Raw genomic sequence first — 23,521 nt, 5'->3', positions numbered from 1 at the left:
GAATGCCAGTACTGTGAAGGGGAACATCGGCTGTATCAATGTGACACTTTCAAGAAGCTGACCACTGACGAGGTGAGTCAGTGGATCAAAGCCAACCGCCGCTGCTTCCGCTGCGCGCGCAGCCATATGGCAGCTGAGTGCCGTTTAAAGAAGAAATGCAGCAAGTGCGACGGCGCCCACCTGGAGGTCCTGCACGACATCAACAAGCGTCCGCCAGGAAACCAAAGTGGGCCCGTCACGGTGATGTATCAGGCCGAGGCGGTGTCACCACAGACCAGGCCTGAAACCACCCCCTGGTGTCCCGACTGTCGCAGCAGACACGGGGACCGACAGTGCCACCAGTACTACCCTGAGTCGGCGCCACCACCGTCGAGTCACAACTCCCCCGCCAGAGAGGAACAGGAGATCGTCTGTACCTACTGCGACGGCGGACACTGGCTGGCACAGTGCGCCGAATACAAGACACTGAACCCCGTCCAAGTTGATCAGTGGCGTGAGGCGGCCCAGGCGGGCGCCGCTCACCGCGCATCACTGTGCGGGGCCCACCAGCAGAAGATCCAAGGCAACCGACCAACAGGAGTGCTCCACATAGACCCCAAGCATAGCGGGACCCCCCGAGTGCTCATCAAAGTGGTCAGAGTGCTCCTGAGTTACGAGGACAAGGTCCTGGACACTTACGCCGTCCTAGACGATGGGTCTGAAAATACTCTCCTCCACGCTTCCGCCGCAGCCCAGTTAGGCCTGCGGGGTGCCAAAGGAACAATGACAATCCGTACCATTAGAAGAGACCAGAAGACCATAAAGGGTGAAAATGTCTCCTTCAAGATAGCAGCGATCGAGCAGCCCGAGAAGCAGTATAGCATCACCAACGTCTTCACCAGCCACGACATAGGCCTGTCACAGTACACCTACCCCATCCCACAGCTGATGGCGAAGTACGAGCACCTACGCAGACTACCTATACCGCTTATCGACGGCGCCACACCGACCCTGCTCATAGGCTCCGACCACGCAGACCTCATCCTCCCAATTGAGGCGGCCCACATCGGACCCAAAGGATGCCCAGTCGCGGTTCAGACCCGACTGGGGTGGACGCTCCAGGGCCCCCTCTACGGACTTGACAGTAAACCCACGTCTACACGCTGCCTGCACACAAAGGTGAGCGACACAGGCCACTCTCTCGTACAGCCCGTTGAGAGGCTATTGACATTAGACGAGAGGCCTGTGAGAGAACCGTGGGCACAAGAAGAGGGAGTTCCGAACTCCACCCCCCTCAGCTGCGCTCCAAGCAACGTAGCTGACCTCGAACCCAGCACCCCAAGCGACTTCTTGATGGGGCGGCCGGAACCGGCCCCTCCTCAGACGGGGTACAGACCAAACAAGAGGAACAGACGGAGGATGTGGAGACACAGCCAAGCACAGCCCAGTATACGCAGGAGGGCCGACCTGCCTCACCGCTACACCCGACCCGTAGCGAGGCTGATAGAGTTGCCAAGGCTCCCTGACTCCCTTGATGACGATCATGACCCACTGACTTTGTAGATTGCTCTACTCCCCACAACAGACATTGAGTAGTTGACAAGACGTTTAATCTGTCTTTGCTTTATCTAATTAGGTGCGGACTAATTAGGAGGCGGCTGTTACAAAGGGTCAGATTAAACCGAATATATATATTTATTGCTTGAGATCCCTTGTATAATATTTGTATATCGTTTGATATCCCTTGTATATTCTTTGTATATATACACGGAATATCCCTTTACCTGGGTACAAACCAGACCATAATATTCGCTCTCCTATTGGACAGCGACCCTTAGGCGCCAACGACCATACCCCCAATGGCAAGTTCAAAGGCAACGCCAAGGCATGTCTCAACATATCCAGGTTTGCGCAGTAATACGAGACAGAACTGAGGTTGGCACTAGATAATTCACCTTACGTATAAATACGGCGCAGGTGGAAACAGCAGCAATTCGTTCATTACTAGTAAAGCCTTCACCACGAGTCAACGACCAAGTGAAGTGAGCAACCTTGCGTCTAAATAGAGCACTTAGAACATGTGCGAATAGGATAGTAAAAGTGTCAGAGTTTAGTGAAATAACGTCAAGTTCGACTTATTCTAATGTGAAGTATAGTGCACAGGAGAACCAGCGTCGGCGAATGCAGAACCCTTTCTGGTTGGATTATATTGCTTTGGGGACCGTTACCGCTGGAGGAGAGTACCGTGGATTCCACTATCGTTTGGGATTTACCCCCCGTGAGGATCATCACTCGAGCCCGCCTCTAGGAAGAGGCTGGCTAGCTTTCATCCATGCTGTCGAGCATACTGGATTATAGCTGTTGCTTTGTCTACCGATCAAGGGAGTACTGCACTGGTTCCTGTATCTGGAACCTCGTTATTCCTCGTTGACCCAGACTTTGCACCCGAACATTCCTCTACCCTGCCGGCCTTACACCCGGAGGGAACCCCCCAGTGTCTCCAGCTGGTACTAGTGTGCCTTATGTAATTGCTATGCTACAGGTGGCGTCAGTTTAGACCCATCTTACTATTCTCATTGACTTACGCTCTTGACCTACTTTACGTGTGTTCTTCGCCTTACAAGCGCGAGTATAATTCTCAATCTGTAACCTAACGTTGCTTGCTCTGATAATAATAAATACCCTCTAAATAGAACTTTATGTGTCATTGCCGTATTCTTGTGTGGGTGTTCACCATATATATTCATGTACTGTATGGCCAGTAATTAAAGTACATAACTAAGTAGTGGTTTAATATACCATACTCTCAGGGAATTGTACCCCTCAGTTACACCATGCATCGTAATTTTTTTCTCTCATAATCAAGTTCAAGTTCCTTTAATAGTTGTCATACAGAAGTACAGAATACTTTCATACAAAATGCTTCTTACTGTTACGCTCCAGAGACTGTGCTAGACAAGATAGTATCAAATAACATAGTATAGCATGTAATTTAGAAGAAGAAAATGAGGTCACAGTGTTCGGTATAGACATATGTACAATGTTCTGAGTTACCATATAATATACAATACTATGCAGTGTACTAATGTACAGTACTATATAGTGCAAAGCAGAAATGGGATGAGGTACAATTTAGGTACAATTTACAGTAAGGTGTACGAGTTGTAGTGCAATCCTTCATCAATAAATATAAAGTGTGGGGAGTGGGTGCTACAGTGTGTTTGTTTAAAGTGGGTGTGTGCTATAAAGTGTGTGGAGTGGGTGCTACAGTGTGTTTGTTTAAAGTGAGTGTGTGCGTGTGGATGTGTGTGCTATGTGCGTTTGGTGGTTTGTTGTTGTGTAGTGTTCATTGTTCGTTTAGCAGCCTGATGGCCTGGGGATAGAAGCTTCTTCTGAGTCTTTCTGTGCTCGCCTTGAGACTCCGGTATCGCTTGCCTGACCGCAGCAGTTCAAAGAGGCAGTTGTTCGGGTGACTGGAGTCTTTAATGATTCTCTTAGCCTTGCCCTTGCAACGCTTGTTGTAAATGTTCTGGAGGGTGGGGAGCCCCCCTCCAATTGTGCGTTCGGCTGAACGTGTCACTCTTTGTAGTCTGCTTCGTTCTTGTGCAGTGCTATTCCCAAACCAGGAGGTGATGTTGCCGGTCAAGATGCTCTCTATTGTACATGAGTAGAAGTTCTTAAGGATCTTCTGACTGACTTGGAACTTCCTTAGGCGCCTGAGGAAGTAGAGGCGTTGTCGTGCCTTCTTCACAACACTGTCAATGTGTGTGGTCCATGTCAAGTCCTCGGATATGTAGGCTCCGAGGTACTTAAAGCTGTTGACTCTCTCAACCGGTGCCCCGTCGATGCTGAGGGGGCTGTAGTCCTTGACCCCCGACCTCCTGAAGTCCACAATCATCTCCTTTGTTTTGCTGACGTTCAGGGAGAGGCTGTTTTCCTGGCACCATCCCGCCAGGACCTTGACCTCTTCCAGGTAGGCCCTCTCGTCGTTGGCAGAGATCAGGCCCACCACCACTGTGTCGTCAGCAAATTTGATGATTGTATTGCTACTCCGCTGAGCCACACAGTCGTGTGTGTACAGGGAGTAGAGGAGGGGACTCAGAACACAGCCCTGGGGGGCCCCTATGTTGAGGGTGATGGATGAGGAGGTGCAGTTGCCTGCTCTCACCACCTGGGGTCTGCCAGTCAGGAAGTCCAAGACCCACTGGCAGAGGTCATAGTTCAAGCCCAGGTCCCTGAGCTTGGCTATGAGTATGGAGGGGACTATGGTATTGAATGCCGAGCTGTAGTCGATGAATAGCATTCTCACATAGTTCCCCTGCCTCTTGTCCAGGTGTGATGCTGCTGTGTGCAGCACATGGGCTATGGCGTCCTCCGTGGACCTGTTGGGGCGGTATGCAAATTGCAGGGGGTCCATGTTGATGGGGAGGGAGGAGCAGATGTAGCCCTTTACTAGCTTCTCAAAGCACTTCATGGCTATGGAGGTGAGAGCTACAGGGCGGTAGTCGTTGAGGCAAGCAGGCTTGGATTTTTTGGGTACAGGGATAATAGTGGACTTCTTCAGGCAGGTGGGGATGACAGCCTGTTCTAAGGACAGGTTAAATATGTCAGTGAATACTGGGGCCAGTTGGTCGGCACAGACTTTTAGGACGCGGCCGGGGATGCCGTCCGGACCTGCTGCCTTCCTGATATTCACTTTTTTAAAGGTCCGCCAGGTCTTTTTAATGATAATTTTTACATTATTACATCATTATTGTTATTGTTATTATTAACAATATTATTATGATGGTTGTATCAACCCTAAATCTGAGTTGGGGGGGGGGGGGGGGGTGCAATGCAGACAAACAGCTGCATACAGTGCGACCATTTCACTCACATTTGCCCATTCATTTTTGGACACATCACACACCATCGGTGTGTGTACTGTACGTGTGCTGTCATAGCTCCACCTACAGGCCTAATGGAGAACACCAGGAGAACACCAGGATGTGAATGGAGGGTGAATGTGAGGTATATTGTGTAAATAAGTTTTGATTGATTGCAAGACTACACTGTAAAAAAATAAAAATAAAAGTTACCAGAACTTAAAAATATTGAGTTCAGTTACTGTGCATTACGTTTTTCAGTTTTCAATCCATAATAAGTTAACAGAAAAATAAGTACACAACCACATTATTTCAACCTAATAAAACTGTTTATTGTCATTGTTTTAAGAACACAAGTTGACTTGAGTAAAAAAAATGGCTTTTAACATGTGCAATGTTCAATGAAATAGAAAAATAAATAATAAAATGTGTTGATTAATCCCACTGGTCACAATGGTGACCGTAATAATGTTTTTGTTATAAGGCTCTGCAAATGTTACTGAATGATGTAGCAATGTATTTCCAGCTAAATTGAAATAATAAACAAATAAAGGGTCTCAATTAAATATGTGGTAGTAAAAAGAACCTGTGGGAGGATTTAAACAAGATAAATGCGACAACAGTGCAAAATATTTCACTATAATATTTCAGAGCAAAAAAAAAAAAAAAAAAAAAAAAAAAAAAAAAATTATTATTTTTTTATGCTGCCCCCTGTGCCTATGAAAATGCCCCCGCGTGCCTATGTTCAGATCCCCTCACTGCTGAACATTTACATTTAGTCATTTAGCTGACGCTTTTATCCAAAGCGACTTACAAGTTCTGTACGACAAGTCATCAGGAAGGGCACAACTCTATCAGCTGAGTAACAATGTTCATCAAAGTGTTGAGTGCTACAGTGTAGGTTAGTTTATTAGGACAAGTGCATGACAGTAAGGTTAGTTAGGGTTAGATATTTTTTAACAGGTAGTACCGTAGTCGCTGTTTGCAACGACCAGGACTCACACCCCACCGGCTTCCCACCCGCGAACACACTGCCAACTGTGTTAGTAGGGACGACTGACCAAGCCGGAGGTACCGCTGACCGTCTGGATTCGATCCCAGCGTCTCTGCTGGATTCGATCCCAGCGTCTCTGCAGTGGCGCGAATGCTTAGACCTCTACGCTACCCAGCCGCCCAGGTTTGGTTTTAATTGACCGGAGACTTTGTTAGTTGATGAGTTGATGAGTTGATTTTCATGCTTTTTCCCCCCACACTGAATGAGTTGTTTCCTGAAAAACGATGAGTGCATCTACCCTTGATGAAGATGAGTTGCAGTCCATTTAGAATGGATAGACTACCCTTGATGAAGATGAGTTGCAGTCCATTTAGAATGGATAGACTACCCTCGATGAAGATGAGTTGCAGTCCATTTAGAATGGATGGACTACCCTTGATGAAGATGAGTTGCAGTCCATTTAGAATGGATAGACTACCCTCGATGAAGATGAGTTGCAGACCATTTAGAATGGATAGACTACCCTTGATGAAGATGAGTTGCAGTCCATTTAGAATGGATGGACTACCCTCGATGAAGATGAGTTGCAGTACATTTAGAATGGATAGACTACCCTCGATGAAGATGAGTTGCAGTCCATGTAGAATGGATAGACTACCCTCCATGAAGATGAGTTGCAGTCCATGTAGAATGGATAGACTACCCTCGAGTTCCCTCTGCATTATTAAATGTGGTTAACTCAAATTGTACAGATTTTGTCGATGGAATCAACTAATCCATTAGTCCACAAAAATCTATGACTAAGAGTCTCTTTAGGCGAGGACAGCTCTACAGGCCCTTGCTGTTTTTATATTTTAGGAGAAGGAACTAGCTGGGCAGTTTTGCACATGCATCATCTGTTTGGTTTGGAAATATCTGCACAATTAGTCTCTAATCATTGTCAATGAAATTCAGCCACTGACAATGGAAAAGTATATGAATAAAAGTGCAAAAGTGGGCTGTCATTATTAATAATATTTTTCCACATGTGGGTTCCAAGTCACTCTTTGTCTCTCTATCTATCTAAATCTGTCATCATGTGAGATTCTGTCGTACCACGTTGTCAAGGCTCAACCTTGTTAATTATTACACCCAGTCAAGTCTTTTGAGTCCGTGACCATATCTAGATATAATATGATGAAGTCTATGAAGTGTGCATGACCTGCCTGAAGAACAAAGGCCAGTGAAGTGAGTGTTATTATTTAAATAGCTTCTTAAGACATGTTGTACAGACATTTAACATTTAATTTAATTAGGGCTGTCAGTTTATCGCGTTAATTAGATTAATTAATTACACAGCAAATTATCGCGTTATGAAAATTAACTCAAAATTAATTACAAAAAAATAAAAAATCTTAATTATTTTTTAAATACTAATTTTTTTATCTCATTCATTCCATAAGAATGTATGACACATTTACAGACTTTTTTTAATATGGTCCATTTGCATGTTCTTGGTATCTGATTCTAGGGACATCTATGAATCTCAGGGAATGTATTCCCAGTGTCAGAAATACTGTGGGCTAGATCCACAAAGAATGGATTGCACGGTGCAAGTTGCACCCTTACTTACAATTCATTATGAATAAAAAATGGGGGACCCTGATGTAAACAAGATGAAAGTCTTTCTCTGGTCTGCATCCCCTTAACAATTGTGTGTATTGAGCCATACTGTATTGTACCCATTCTGCAATCTGTTAATAACATTTTCATTCAATCAATCAATCTGCGCTGTGATTGATTGAATGAAAATTTTATTTTGAGTAAATTGTAATGAACCAAATGAGAATATCAATACATCTTTCTTTTTAATCTTTGACTGTGAATAACACCATGCTCAAATTGACCAGACCTGAAAAATCTAAGCAAATTAATAGATGGAAGATGATTAAACAGAAGGTTTTGTAGATACAGTACTGAATTCTGCCATCCGGACACATGCAATTTGAAATATGATTATAGAATATAGAATATCAGGCATAAAATGGTTATGCGATTAAAATGCGATTAATTAATTACAAATCCTGTAATTAATTAGATACATTTTTTTAATCGCCTGACAGCACTAAATTTAATTAATTAATTCTGAAATGTACTGCCATTACGTCTTTGTGGGTTTATCGTAAAGCACTTTGTTGTACAGCCCTGGCCTATTCCTATTCTTATTAAAATGTTATAATTATATTATATTTTATTGGGCTTCTATGTTCATTTCGTTTATATTACATATTATTTTATTCCACCTTTTTATTCTACCATAATTGTCTGTCCGTCAATGTCGCACCAAAAACAGCCTGATCAAATTCCTTGTACTGTATGTGAAAACTACTTGACAATAAAGACCTTTCTGATTCGGATTCTGAAGAAACTTTGTCGAGTGTGTTATACGAGTATCATTATCAAGTGCAACACACTTGAAGACCTTTCCCTTTGTACAGAAAGGTACGGCGCCAATCAATGCATCAGTGAGCAGCCTAGCTCCCCCACTGGTATAAATAATCAGAGGAAAGTTCCTATGGCTTTGGAATATGAATCCTAGAGAAATGGCCTGTGGCACAGCTACAGTGGTGGAGGTATAAAGGGGCAGCGAGTCGTGTTCTCTGAGTGGCGGCGGTGGGGCGTCTGAATAAAGTCGCTCCGGTGGGAGCTGGGTTAATTAACTAGGTTGCATTCAAGGCAGCGAGGTCGAGCCGCGACCGCCAGCAGCAGCTACGTGTGACATTATCATTAGAGCGATTAGGTAGCAAGGGAACACAACACAGGATAATGTCACTGAATGACAGCGGCCCCACTGATGCCTTCCGTCCTACACTTTCCGTGTAAGATCAACCTTTTTACACTATCTGTTTCAGAGGCAATTAGGGTTGGCAGGGTATCTGCCGGTTTCAACGAGTTAAATTTAAGACTTTTTAAGACCTTTTTAATAACACTTAGAGCTAAGTTTTATACCAATTTAATTTGCATACTAGCAATTTTTTTTCGAAAAACACATAGCGACACTGAACTGGCACCTGCGCCAATTAAAATTCCTGCGCGTTCCATACAAGCTCTCGCCTGACGCACCAAGCTCCCGGGAGCCCCGCAAAAAACAACGACTTGAATACAAAAACATTTTATATATTTCATATTATTTCATCTCCCGACAGCCGGGCAACATGTCAAATGTAATACCTGTTAAATGTAAATGTAAGACAAATTAAATGTAAGACATTTTAATACCTTTTAAGGCCTTAAATTGAGAATGATTAATTTAATACTTTTTAAGACTTTTTAATACCCTGCAGATACCCTGGTTGGGTATCGTTTGAGTTTCTTCAATTCAGGTGCCGAAATTCAGGCGTCTATCCTTTTTCATGCCGAAACTGAATCACAAAATGTGAATGACATCTATCGCTCTATCAAGAGAAGCATAGCTACATCTGTGAGGTCGTTTCTGTCTCAACAAGATCAACAAGTGTTTTAATTTCTCTGTATTCTGTGCAATAACGTGTTATATATCAGTAAACGGTCCATATTTCACAGTGTTCCATATTTAATACGACACCTGTGCCACTTGGTACTCAGTTCTACCTATTGTCTACAAGCCCATTAAGTGGAATGGGTAAATGTATGCGTGCGTGCGTGCGTGTGTGTGTGTGTGTGTGTACAGGCGTGCGTGGCTATGCATGGTGTGATCATTGCATGAAGAGAGGTGCTGCCACCAATTCCAGGAAAGTGAATGATTACCAGAATAGTTTCTACAGTGCAATAAAGTAACAGCCCAGATTTACACACACCAAGGTTAAGAACATTATTGATTAGAGTGATGAGAGGGGAGAGATAGAGATAGAAAGGGAGATAAATAAATAAGACGGATCGACAGGAGAAGAGAAGAGAAGAGAAGGGAGAAGAGAAGAGAAGGGAGAAGAGAAGAGAAGAGAAGAGAAGAGAAGAGAAGAGAAGAGAAGAGAAGAGAAGAGAAGAGAAGAGAAGAGAAGAGAAGAGAAGAGAAGAGAAGAGAAGAGAATGTTTGAAACAGGGCAGCAAAAGAGAGGCCAAAGGTTAAGGGGAATTCATACTTGGAATTGGATTGGATTTGGTACCAGAAGAAATTGATATTCAGAGGGAAGTTGTCTGTGCTCTCTTTCTCTGTGGGGCGGATTCAAACACGGCCTACGAGACGTGTGAATTATGCAGCCACACGTTTCATCAAATCACTTGGAAAATGGCGCGTATGGGTCAGGAATAGACAGATAAAGGGCGAGGTGGCCGCTCCGCGAACACGACATATACTGTGGCGAAGGTGTTAAAGGGTTTGAACACACCGCCCCACCAAAAGGTCACACTGGCCAGCGATAAGTAGCTGATGTTTCCTCCCCTACAATACCACTCATTTAAAAATATATATAAATTCCCCTCAACACTGGCAAAGGGTGGCCATCATAGAAACTCAACATGGAAAGGATTATTTAATTCTCCAATCCAAAATACTACGATGGCAGCGATGGCCAGACTGAGGGCGTGGCTGACGTGGGTATATGATGGGAGGCTTGCCTGAAGGATGTCCGCCTCTACCTATCCTGATGCTCATCGCCTCGGGATCCGAGGGCGGGTACAGGGGGTGCTCTGTCTTCTCTTTGTCCAGCTTAGAGTCTGGGGGCAGGGCCAAGGCGGTGTGGGGGTCCGTCCCTACACCCTGCAGAGAGGGAAAGAGAGAGAGGGGGGGGGAGAGAGAGAGAGAGAGAGAGAGAGAGAGAGAGAGAGAGAGAGAGAGAGAGAGAGAGAGAGAGAGAGAGAGAGAGAGAGGGGGGGGGGGTAATAATAATACAGAATCAAATTAAGGTCATCTATAACATGACCATGGACAATACTCGATTCTGAATGGCTGGAGGGTGTCTGTTAAATCGGGATAATTGGATTGCGGCGGGCATGAATGTACACCGCAAATATGAAAAGGTTAGAACGAAAGCAATTTTTATGGCGTTTACTGTCCTTCGGGGACATACTGTAATTAGTTTGATTTACACCTCACTGGCCCCGTGGCCCACAGACAGTATACCATCCATCTCCATCTGAGATGCTAGAAAACCACAGCAGACATAATTTTGTCAGCCAGGTCTATTCCGCATGAATGCAATGCATACATAATAAGCTGAATAATCCTTGAATTAATTTGTGCATGAAGACTATATTGTCATTGCACACTGATGAAGGCCGGATGGCTGAAAGCGTTTTGTGCGTTATACAACTTGTGCATATAAAAATAAAAACAACGATTTTCCTCGAGTGCGGTCCCTACTCCATTTTTTGCAACTTAATTAATGTTGGACTACGCACCTGTCTGAGCGCAGTGGTTACCCTTTTTTCTACTTATGCATGAAGACTATACCCACAGTATCGCCACCAGCTTGTTTAACATAAATGGCTGTTATGTATGTATGGCTGTATGCCTACAAGTAAATGTTTTTGGTTGGAGGCGACACAGATTATGGTCAATTACCTACCTCACTTCGAGCTGTTAAAAATCCATTTCTACCAGGACAACAATGTACCTTTGAGGTGAAACCATCTCAAAAGCGATTCACATTAGCTATAATTCATGCCTTGTGAAAATGATTTTCCGGAACAATTTGAGCCCCAAAGTAAACACTAAATTGAACTCGGCAGATGTGCAGACAAGCAGATGTGGGCTTAATTGGCTAGTCCTACGCTTCACCATATCCCTGTTTAAAATGTTAATTTCTGTCGTCTATTTACAAACATTTGCATGTTTTTATGGTCAAAAAGGCACCTAGTTAGAGCTGTACAGACTGTGTGAGCAGCAAGTCGGGCTTAATCAGCTTCAACGTTTTGGCTCCTGTCTCTTTGAATCAGTGCGCCTCATTTCACAAACTTTTCTTAAATTCTTCTTAATTCTGTTCTGGAACGAGCCTATGAAAGTCCAATGTGGTGGGATCGATGACACCAGATAACAACTACCGATAGTTGGTAAATATGGTGCAGGTGCTGGCACTGCCAGTTCATGTTAATTAACACTGGTACACATGCTAATATCCTCATAAATCATAAATAGGAAAGTCAATATGTTCTGCAGTAATGTAATCAAATGGGAGCGCCGGCCACAATGCTATTCAGAACGCATTTTCGGCTCCTTCCGTTTTCGGGCCACTTCCCTCACAAAAATCCAATCCATACCAAATCCAATGATACTTTCAATTGGTAGAACAAACAACTACTCAAATCGTAGAAATCCCCTATGCGCACACTATGGCGTTTATCAGCGGCTGCGTTCTTCATTCAAATGGCTACTCCCCTTAAATAGCAGCCAACAATGTTTTTGCATCTAAATGTTGCCCCAAGTCTTGACTACCACCGTGTGAAATCGGATTATTCTTTCCGTTTGGGACTTTTGAGTTTTTAACCAAAAGGCGATGGGTGCGCCGTCACTTTCGATTTTAGACAGTGTGACATCAGATTTTAGATAGTGTGACACTATTTTTTTAAACTACACAAGGTATTCTAACTGGCATGGTATACGTCATATGTTGTAGTCCGTGCAGGTTTAGGTGGTTAAGAGTCAGACACACTGCCTCTGACATTCGTAACAGTTCTCAAGTTCTACAGCTGTTAGTTCTCCAGCTGCTGTTCTCCAGCTCTAGCTACCTATTAATATTCCTTATTACATGGCGTTTTAACATTCGCCGAAATGCTTGATTGTGATTGGTCAATAGCGCTCGTCAGAGGTCCGTTATTACTCGATAACGGACCTCTGCCGAGCAATAATGGCCGCTGTTCGCAGCTGTTCGCAATCAAGCCAATTATTTTGCGACAATGACCTCGTAGATATACATTATCCCTTACTTACATCGGAGGTCAGTCTGTCGCTGCCCTCCTTACGGTCCTTCTTAGTGTTCTGTTAATTCCAGGTGTGTGTTTTCTCTATTGCAAATATAAAAAGAAAGCATGGAGGAACGTTTCAGCATCTGAAGCAGAGGCGTTATTGTTGAGGAGACAACAGGCGGTGTGAGCAGTGGCAGGAACAGAGAGAAAACAGAAGAAGTTAGTGTGACAGGAGAGACACCACGCAGCTTGGAATGAGTCACAAATAAATAGTTTGAATTCAAGAAGCATAGCACAAGTACCAGGAGCAGCTCATTATAGCCACAGATGGAGGTATAGGACATCAGATTTGGACAAAAGGATTGAGAAAATGGCCAAATAGGAGAGACTGTGCTCTTAATAATAATAATGGATTGGATTTATATAGCGCTCTTCTCTGACTGACTGTTGCTCTGACTCAGAGCGCTTCACAGAGTCCATTATTCGTTCATACACAGTCATACCGGTGGTGGTAAGCTACAATTGCAGCCAGAGCTGCCCTGAGGCAGACTCACGGAAGCGTGGCGAATAATCAACGCCTACGGCCCCTCCGACCACCACCAACATTCATTCACATGCATACACATTCATACGAGGCAAGTGTCTTGCCCAAGGACACAACGGCAATGGGATGGACATGGGCTTGAGCGGGATTCGAACCACCAACCCTTCGATCATTGGACGCCCCGCTCTACCCCTGAGCCACGCCGCCCCACATCTACATCCAGTCATACATACTATATCTATATCTGTACATATCCCTTACCTACGCTTACTAGTTACACTGCTGGCCAGTATAACTTACTACCATTGTGTCTTTATACCTGTATCACTGTACATATTCTGATTAGCACTATTACTCAGTAGTACTAATTTATATATTTTATCTCCAGTTTAATCACCGGTACAATGTATATTACTATTGCACTTTACTGTTACATTTGAACTCTGATTGGATGCCAAACTTATTTTCGTTGTACTGTACTCATTGTACTGTGCTGTATAATGAAAATGAATGTGAATCGAATCTAATCGTAATTTGTTAACACTATTCATTACTGGGGAAAAGGTTATATTATTACTGTAACTCATTACAAGCCAACACGGGTGAGTCAGGTGGCTGCAGATGCCTACTAACGAGGCATTGGCCACACCTGGGTCACCTCGTTAGAGAAGAAGTGTCCCAGGTGTGGCCTGTCCCTCATTAGTCAGCACTGGCAGCCACTTGACTCACCAATTATCTGACTGCCAACTAGTGGCCCTCTCCCACATAGACACATATCAGAGAAATGCAGAAAGTCGACTACCGCTTTCAACAATCTAAAATTTTTAATGGAAACAGCCTCAGGGCATGCAGCGAAAAGTGGCCAGTGAGAAAATCAGAGGTGCGTGTGTGCGTTTCTGCATCTGTATCTGTCCTCTCACCTCTGCAAGACAAAGTGTGCGTGTGTCTTAGGTCATGTCCACACAAATTCGGATATTTTGCAAAACGCACATTTTCTTCCACGTTTGGGCCTTTGATCCACATGTAAACGGCAATTTTCTGAAACGCAAACGGAGATTTTCGAAAACGCATTTTAAAGTGAAGATTATTCTAAATATCCGTTTCAGTGGATCCATGTAGCCACGTTAAACGCATAGTATAGATAAACGATGATGTCACAGCTCACTACGCATGCTCAGACTGTTGTTCTATGGCAATAGGCGGCCCGTAGCGCTAGCTTGAAGGTAATAACTTCGGTGGACAGCGCCTGGACCTGAAATGGCAGACGAGCAGTGAGTGCTCTTCAGCCACTCTGCAGTGGCTCTGTAAGTTTGAAAAATAATAATAATAATATGGAAATAAATAACGGCTATTTATTATTTAATTTGATAAATTAAAGTGTTTAATATTTAATCAACTAAAATATACGTCACACCCGCGCCCCTCCCTGCCATCTGCAGGTGGCTAATCTTGAGTTTCAGACCCCCCATTAAGTTAATGATGGATAAATAAATTAAAAAGAAAAGTAGAGGGTAGGGCTGCACGATTAATCGATTTTAAATCGAAATCGCGATTTGGAATGATGCAATTATCAAATCGCAAAAAAGAAATAAAATCGAAATTTATTTTTTTTACTCTTTTTTTTATTTGTTTAACCAGGAATTCCCATTGAGATACAAGATCGGTTTGGGAGAGGGAGGTAAGGGGTTTTAGATTGTGTGTTGTGAAGTTTAGACTTCAGAGAGGGAGAGTAAAGTACAGAAAAAAAGGTACCGTTGGGTACCGGTATTGTAACTGAGGGGTACAATTCCCTGACTGTATTACTAGATATGATACTTACTACCACTACCTTTGTACTTAATATTCGGCCACCCAGTACACGGCATAAATATATTATCATGAACACTCTCACGTAGATGAAACGGATCCAACACAAATGTACGAATTAGAAACATGTCTTTATTTCCTACACAGCGATGGTGTGTAGAATAAGAACTTAATCACTTAATTACATTTATGAATTGAAATAGTATGCACTTTTATGGCAAGGAGTATTCGTCGGTATATCAATAGATAATGTCCAATCTCTGAAGGCGCAGGTGGTAAATATACGACCTGGAATAGTTAAGGAATAACAGCAATGATACTTTAATGATTATAGGCTGGATACACTAGAGGGGGTTAATCCGGTCGCTTGTAAGCCGACAGGAGTAGGAGGGGGGGGGGGGGTAGAATCCAGCTGCCTCGTCCGGCCAAGGGTATCCCAGGTGAACCCACTGTAGTGCCGTTCAATGCGCCGGCGATCCTTGGACCACCGATGAAAGCAGGTGGACTCTTTGTGGGCCGGCTCTCTCCGGTCCACGGGGGAGAGATGTGGAGAGACCTCGTCTTGCAGAGCGTCTCCTCACCTTGCGTCCTCTCCAGGGGGGGGGGGTTCCAACACACGGTAGTGTCGGGGGTCTTTATCCATAGAATAATCAAAGTATCCAAAGCATAATCCGTGCCTGGGAAGGCGGGCTGTCGTCGGTAGAATAATCCGGTATACAGGTCCACTCGCTCGTCGGCTCTGGGGCTCCTCGGGTGCAGCTTCACATAGGGTCAACCACCCTGGGTAAGCAGCCAGTTCTCTGCCCGAAACGATGGGGTACTGACTACGGTAGTATTCTCACCGCACGAAGCACTATATATTAACAGACTATTATTAGCTTAATAGACTACGTCCAACTCGACGATATAGTGCCAAATATGACTATTCAAATATTAATATACACAATGTCTCAATACCGATGGTAGGCCGAACTTGGCCTTACTCCCACACGTGGCATCGCGGGGAGGCTTTACGTCTGTGACTCTATTGGAGGGTAAGAAACTGGACTGAAAAGAAAGTCCTACTTTAGTAGCGCAGTATATATACGCACTATGAACAAATAGTCCCATTAGTGGTGCGGTAGCCAAATTCCTACGCGGAACTAGGACTTGTTCGTACATGTCGAGCGGTACGTTTGAACTGGGTCTGAGGGGTATGGCAGCCTGGCACCAAGGTCTCGACCAATAGTAGAATGGAGACTATTATGGGATGTTCAGTAGGCTAGAATGGATATTCAATGCATATTGTACAAGGAATATACAAGGGATATCAGGGAATATTAGAGAATATACAAATACAATTAAATATATATATATAAATAAATATATATATTCGGTTTAATCTGGCCCTTCACAACAGCCACCCCCTGAATAGGTCCCAGACCTAATCAGTTAAACAGAGACAGATTAATCGCGTTGTCTATTTACACATAAGGGTTTGCTGTAGGGGTCAGTCAACTTCACAAAGTCATAGGGTTGTAGGGTCATGGTCATCATCGATTGTGTCTGGGAGTCGAGGCAGTTCTATGAGCCTTGCCACGGGACGGGTGTAAGTGCGACCCTGGACGAGCACTTCAGCTGCTCGGACCTTGCCGTCGGCACCGGTGATCACTTTGCTTACGCGGCCGGCCGGCCACATAGCTCTGGGCAGTGATTGATCAATAATCATGACGACTGTTCCTTCTGTCAAATTGTCTCTCTCCTTTACCCACTTCTGGCGGGTCTGTAGAGACGGTAGGTAGTGCAGTAGGAAACTGTTCCAAAACTTGTCGGCTAATACTTGGCTGTACCTCCACATTCGTCGGCCGTTCGCTTCTTCAGGCCGGTACATTGTCTGGGGTAATGTGGGATCTAGCCGCCCCATCAGGAGTGTGTTGGGGGTAACTGGGTCGATATCCGCCACATCACTGGAGACATATCCGAGGGGCTTCGAGTTAAGTACTCCCTCAATCTCCGTGAGGACTGTCATTAGGACTTCTTCTGCCACAGTCTGGGCCCCAAGTACTGCGTACAGGGCTGTCTTTATGGAGCGCACTTCTCGTTCCCAAGTGCCACCGAAGTGGGGTGCGTTTGGGGGGTTGAATTGGAAATCAACCTGTGCTGGAGCGAGGTGGGTCTTAAGTTCTGGGCCCATAGCTTGGAAGCTCTCTCTCAGCTCTCTTTCGCCGCCTTTAAAGTTTGTCCCATGATCGGACAATAGGGTAGACGGTCTTCCTTTCCGTGATATGAATCTACGGAAGGCCATAAGGAATGAGTCTGTGCTCATGGTCGGGAGAAGCTCGATGTGTATCGCTCTGGTGGTCATGCATTTGAATACAATACCCCACCGCTTCTCGGTTCCTCTTCCTTTCTTTATGTGCAGCGGGCCAAAGCAGTCCATACCCGTTGAGTGGAATGGCTTGTCACCGATTCGGAGGCGACATGGAGGAAGGTCAGCCATCCTTGGTATGCTGGGCTGCGCGCGCCACTTGCGGCAGTCTAGACATGTTCGTTGGAAGCGGCGTACCGCCTCTCTTCCTTGTAGGATCCAGTAACGACGTCTGATTTCCGCGAAGACTCTTTCTGCTCCTGCGTGATGTACATCCTCATCGTATTTCTTTATAATCAGCTCTGTGACCTTGTGTCGGCTGTTCAATACGATCGGGTATTTAATGTCATCCGGTAGATTGGGGGCTCTGCGTAGGCGACCACCCACTCAGATGAGGGTGTGAGCGTCGCTCTCGGGGGCCAGGTGAATTAATCTGCTGTCGGATGGGACGGGCTTTCCTCCCTGTAGACAGGCCAATTCATCGGGGAACGAGTCTCTCTGGGCTCGCTGCAGTAGAAGCAATTCTGCTTCCTCGTAGTTAGCTGCTGACATATCAGCGGGGGACTTGCACTCCGGGTGGTACCGCAGGAATGTTCTTTGTTGTGCACTCTCTATGGACGTGCAATCGTTTATGTTAGGGTCGGTGGAGGCTACGGTGCTCAATCCACAGAACACAGACTTCTTAATTTCCACCTCCTCTGGACTTGCTTCCCTCGGGATAGGCATGGGCCACTGTCCTTCCGGGAGTCTTAGGAATGCGGGGCCGTCACTGTAGACATTGCGACGGGTGAGGTCATCCAGGGGCATCCCCCGGGTGATGACGTCAGCTGGGTTCTGTTTTGTATCAACGTAGCGCCACTCTGTTTCTCCGGTTAACTCTTCGGTTAAGTCTTGAATCTCGGTGACTCTGACTCCCACGAAGACTTTGTACTTGCATGAGTCCGATTTGATCCAGGCGAGTACCGTCGTGGAATCTGACCACAGGATTGTTCTAGACACCGGTATGGTGAGCTCACGTTGGATGAGCGTGGCTAGGTGCGCTCCGGTTAGGGCTGCGCAGAGCTCTAGACGTGGGATAGATTGTTGCTTGCGTGGGGCTATTCTCGAGCGGGCGAGGACAAATGCTGTGTAGATCTCTCCCCCCTGGTCTTGGGCCCGCAAGTAGGCTACTGATCCGTATGCGACCTCTGAGGCGTCACTGAAGACGTGTAAGTCCATTTTACATGTCTCTGGCCTCACCGTGGGTGGGAAGTAGCTTCGGCGCATATTAACGCCTGGGAGTGAGTGGAGCTCCATCTCCCACTCTCTCCAGGTGGATGCAAGGTGTGCGGGAATGGGGTCGTCCCAGCCCTGGTCCTTGTCCCACAATGCTCGTACAATCATTTTTGCCCTGGTGGTGTACGGTAGAATACATCCTAGCGGGTCATATTGTCGGGCGAGTGTTGTGTACACACTCCGTCTGGTGGTCGGCGCCGCCGCCGGCCTTCCCTGCTCCGTAGTCAGGGGCTTGTGTCTGTAGTGAAGCGAATCTGTTTTGAATCGCCACACCAATCCCAGGGTCATCTCCTGGGCTTCTCCCGGGATTGTAGCCATCCAGGTCTCGCTGCTGGCTGCCTTGTCCTCGGAGGAGAGGCTGCGCAGTACTTGCGGATCGCTGCTGGCCCACTGCCTGAGATCAAAGCCGCCTTTGATCAATGAGGCGCGGAGTTTAATCAGGAGAGCCTCGGCTTCTTCCTGGGTTGAAAGGCTTTGTAGACAGTTGTCTACGTAGAAGCTGTTCTTTACGCTGTGTCGGACCTCTTCGTCCGCTGCTGGGTCCTCTGCTACATGTTTCTGTAGTGCAAATGTCGCACAGCAGGGGCTGCACGTCGTTCCGAAGGGGAGGACTTCCCATTGGTAGATGGCTGGGTGCTCATCTCCTGGCTTCTCTCTCCATAGGAACCGTAACAGGGGCTTGTCCGCCTCTACTAATCTCACCTGCAGGAACATTCCTTTAATGTCCCCGCTGATGGCCACCTTTTCCTGGCGGAAGCGGAGTAGAACGCCGAGTAGGGAGGGGCCGAGTGTGGGACCGGGCAGTAACTCTTTATTCAGATTTTGGGATCCGATCTGGTAGCTGCAGTTAAATACTATGCGGTCTTTACCGTTGTGATGGACCTTGTGGTGGGGCACGTACCACGATTCAGTGGTCTGGTCAGCCTCTTTAATGTCCATCTTTGTGACGTGTCCCGCTGTGATGAGCTTCTCAATCTCAGCGCGGTATACACTCTCTTGGGCGGGGTTCTTGGCTAAGCGCCGCTCCGTGTTCAGCAGGTACCGTTCTATGGCGTCTGTCTTGGTGTGGAAAGTAGGCATTCCTTCTCGCCGCAGGAGTGGCGTGGCGTATCTCAACACGCCGTTGACCGGGACTCTCTTGGTCCCTGTCTCGAGGAGGTGAATGGCGTAAATGTCATCTTTAGAGCGAATGTCTTTCTTTCCATTCTTAAAGGGCATTTGTTCCAAGCTCCATAGCCGCTCTACGTGTTGCAGGAGTGCGGTTTCTCCCTCTGTGACTCGGGAGTGGAGACATCTAGTGGCTGTACTTCGGTTGAGAGATTTGGCGAGCGGGCCTTGGAGAGTCCATCCCAAACGGGTCTCGACTGCTGCAGGACAGCCTCGGGGTCCGGTATGAACCCGGTCTATCGGGACAATGAGGTCTGCATGGTCGGAGCCTATCAACAGGGTCGGCATAGCATTGTCTATGAGCGGGATCGGTAACTTGCGCAGATGTGCATATTTCTCCATCAGCTTGGCGACGGGGTATGTGTACCGCGACAGTCCTATTTCTTGGCTGGTGAAAGCGTCTGCAATCTGGTACCGTCGCTCAGGCTGGCCGCTTGCTGCGATAGAGAATGAGACATTCTCGCCCTTTATCGTCTTCAAATCTCGTCTTATTGTCCGAATTGTCATTTGGGTTTCGCTTCCCCGCAGCCCTAGCTGGGCCGCAGCGGAGGCGAGCAGCAGGGTCTTCTCTGACCCGTCATCGAGGACGGCGTAAGTGTCCAGGACTTTATTCTGGTAGCTTAGTGTCACACGCACTACTTTTAGGAGTACTCGGGCTCCACTGCTGCTGGCGGGATCGATGTACATGACGCTCGCTTTGCGGCTGGATGGTGCAGGTGAAGGGCGCCGTCTGTTACTGTCGTGAAGTATGTCCAGATGGGCTCCATCGCACTTGGTGCACCTTTTCTTTAAGCGGCATTCGGCTGCCATGTGTGAGCGCGCACAGCGAAAACAGCGCTTGTTGGACTTTATCCATTGACCTGCTTCCTCCGCGTTCAGCTTGGGGAAGGAGTCACATTGCGCTAGCCAGTGTTCTTTCTCACAGTAGGGGCACACTATCTTCCACTTCTCCGTTCTGGAGGGGGTACTGTGGCTCCTGCTGCTCGGTACTGACTCCGATTGGTGCATCACAGTCACCGATCTTCTTCCATCATTTAGTCGTCTGGTTCCTTCTCTGGAGCCAGGGGTGCTCCGTCCGAATGTATCTAGCCGTAGGCTGCTGACTTCTCTCGCCAGGAAGTCTGCTAGATCGAGGAGGTTCGGTTCGGGGCCATTCGGGTCTCTGTGGTCCCTCTGCCGCCTAAAGCGCTCCTGACGAGCGGGCGGCAGCTTCTCCAGGATCCTTTCCACATTTGAGTTGGCGTAAAGTTCATACTTCCCCTTCTCTCTTTGCGCTCCCAACATCCCTACCAGGGACTGCACTCTGATGGACAGGTCGTCCAGTGCTCGATTGTCTATTGCTGGGGGTAAGCGGTCGATGTGTCGGATCTCCTGGATCACGTAATCCCATATGCGCCCATACCTCTGGTCCAATGCTACCAGCGCTGCTGTGTATGGGGTGGTGGAAGTCGCGTAGGCGAGCGCTATATTATGTGCGCGGGGCACCTTTAAGTGCTGCAGTAGGATGGCGTATTTGTGGCGTTCATCCAATACATCCACCAACATGGTCTCCAGACACATGCGGAGTTCTGTATACTGGGCCCGGTTCTCTTGGGTGAAGTCGGGTACCATAGGCGTGCCAATGTATGACGCTGACTGTGGATACATCGGCGAGCGTTGGGGGAGAGGCCTCCTAGGCGAGTCTCCTCCCGCTCCTTGGTATGGGCTGGTACCGGCAGTGTACCATGGCCCGCTTGTCCAGGTGCTGTTCCTCGGTGCGGGTCGTGCGTCGTGCTCACCCGTGTATAGAGTCGGGGGTCTGTAGCGCAGCTCCGCGGGAGTATAGCCTGGGCTGTACCGGACCTCCTGGTCCGGTAGAGTACTGTGCTGTCTTCGGGCGCGGTTCTCCTCCTCTTCCTCTTCGTCTTCAGTTAGGTCATCCAGTGCTTGTAGTCTCTGGTTTAGCCTCTCCACAGGATATGCTGCTCCTTCCCGGTTGCTAGGTCTCGCTTGGACCGGTGGGGGGAGGTGGTCTGTGGGGGGTATAGACCTCGTCTGTTGGTCAAGTTCAGGGTTGTTTACTCGGCTAGGGGATGCCGCCCTGGAGGTGTGTCTAGACGAGTTCCTGGAGCCTCTGGCGGAGGGAGAGGGTGTTGTCCGTCTGATCAGCTGTTCTATTAGTTGCGCTTGCTGTCTGTCGCGCTCTGCGTCCCGTAGAGCACCAGCAGCTGCTCGCTGGCTGTCTGCTCGGTCTCGGGCCACATTCTCTTCCATCTGAATGCGTCTTATTTCCAGGCGTATGTGCTCTTCTTCGCTCCGCTGCTGGATCTGCAGTCGGTCGCGTTCAGCAGCGGCGTTCAGGCTGATGAGGAAGGCCTGCTGTAGGGTCCTCTCTGCCTCGCTGGGAGAAGGCGGTTGTATAGGGGAGCCTTCCCTCGGGGTACTCCTTGCGGAGCCTTGGAGCTCTATCTCCACGGTGCTCTCCCCGTCTTCTTCCGTGCCGAGTTCTCTCTCGGTAGCGTTGTATTCCTCCCGGGACTCATCGGGGACTACTTCTTCAGTACTGGCAGGGTGTGAAGTCATGTATGGTTCCCACTGGTCCCCACCGTGAACTTGGTCAGTTACATTAGAGCCCGTAGGGGCCTCTATGGTCGGGGTAGTCTGGGCGTTGGGGTTAGACATACTTTTACTTTCTAGTTTTACCGCGTTTACTGTTAGTAGAAGACTAGGTTGTTGACTGACAGCGTAAGCCTCTAAGTACTGAGGGAGCCGTCGTTCGCGCTGCGGGCGTTGGTTAGGAGGATCGTTTCGTGGAGTGTTCATCATAGGCCATTTCAATATTAATAACACTATATTAATATTACACTAATTACCCTCCGGCTCGAAGGACCAATTGTAACTGAGGGGTACAATTCCCTGACTGTATTACTAGATATGATACTTACTACCACTACCTTTGTACTTAATATTCGGCCACCCAGTACACGGCATAAATATATTATCATGAACACTCTCACGTAGATGAAACGGATCCAACACAAATGTACGAATTAGAAACAGGTCTTTATTTCCTACACAGCGATGGTGTGTAGAATAAGAACTTAATCACTTAATTACATTTATGAATTGAAATAGTATGCACTTTTATGGCAAGGAGTATTCGTCGGTATATCAATAGATAATGTCCAATCTCTGAAGGCGCAGGTGGTAAATATACGACCTGGAATAGTTAAGGAATAACAGCAATGATACTTTAATGATTATAGGCTGGATACACTAGAGGGGGTTAATCCGGTCGCTTGTAAGCCGACAGGAGTAGGAGGGGGGGGGGGGGTAGAATCCAGCTGCCTCGTCCGGCCAAGGGTATCCCAGGTGAACCCACTGTAGTGCCGTTCAATGCGCCGGCGATCCTTGGACCACCGATGAAAGCAGGTGGACTCTTTGTGGGCCGACTCTCTCCGGTCCACGGGGGAGAGATGTGGAGAGACCTCGTCTTGCAGAGCGTCTCCTCACCTTGCGTCCTCTCCAGGGGGGGGGGGTTCCAACACACGGTAGTGTCGGGGGTCTTTATCCATAGAATAATCAAAGTATCCAAAGCATAATCCGTGCCTGGGAAGGCGGGCTGTCGTCGGTAGAATAATCCGGTATACAGGTCCACTCGCTCGTCGGCTCTGGGGCTCCTCGGGTGCAGCTTCACATAGGGTCAA

General features: G+C 47.0%; 1 protein-coding gene across 1 annotated transcript in view; it reads right to left on the bottom strand.

The window, feature by feature from the left end:
• slc39a11 (solute carrier family 39, member 11) overlaps positions 1-23,521 on the bottom strand; it is a 318,449-nt gene that overhangs the window by 106,523 nt on the left and 188,405 nt on the right. The window contains exon 5 of the mRNA XM_084322684.1: positions 10,411-10,552. Within this exon, the coding sequence (XP_084178810.1) occupies positions 10,411-10,552 (142 nt within the window). The remainder of the gene's footprint in view (positions 1-10,410; positions 10,553-23,521) is intronic.

Source organism: Notolepis coatsorum (genome assembly GCF_963971535.1).
Source record: "Notolepis coatsorum genome assembly, chromosome: 10".
Lineage (NCBI taxonomy): Eukaryota > Metazoa > Chordata > Actinopteri > Aulopiformes > Paralepididae > Notolepis > Notolepis coatsorum.
This window is presented reverse-complemented; position numbering and strand designations above follow the sequence as displayed.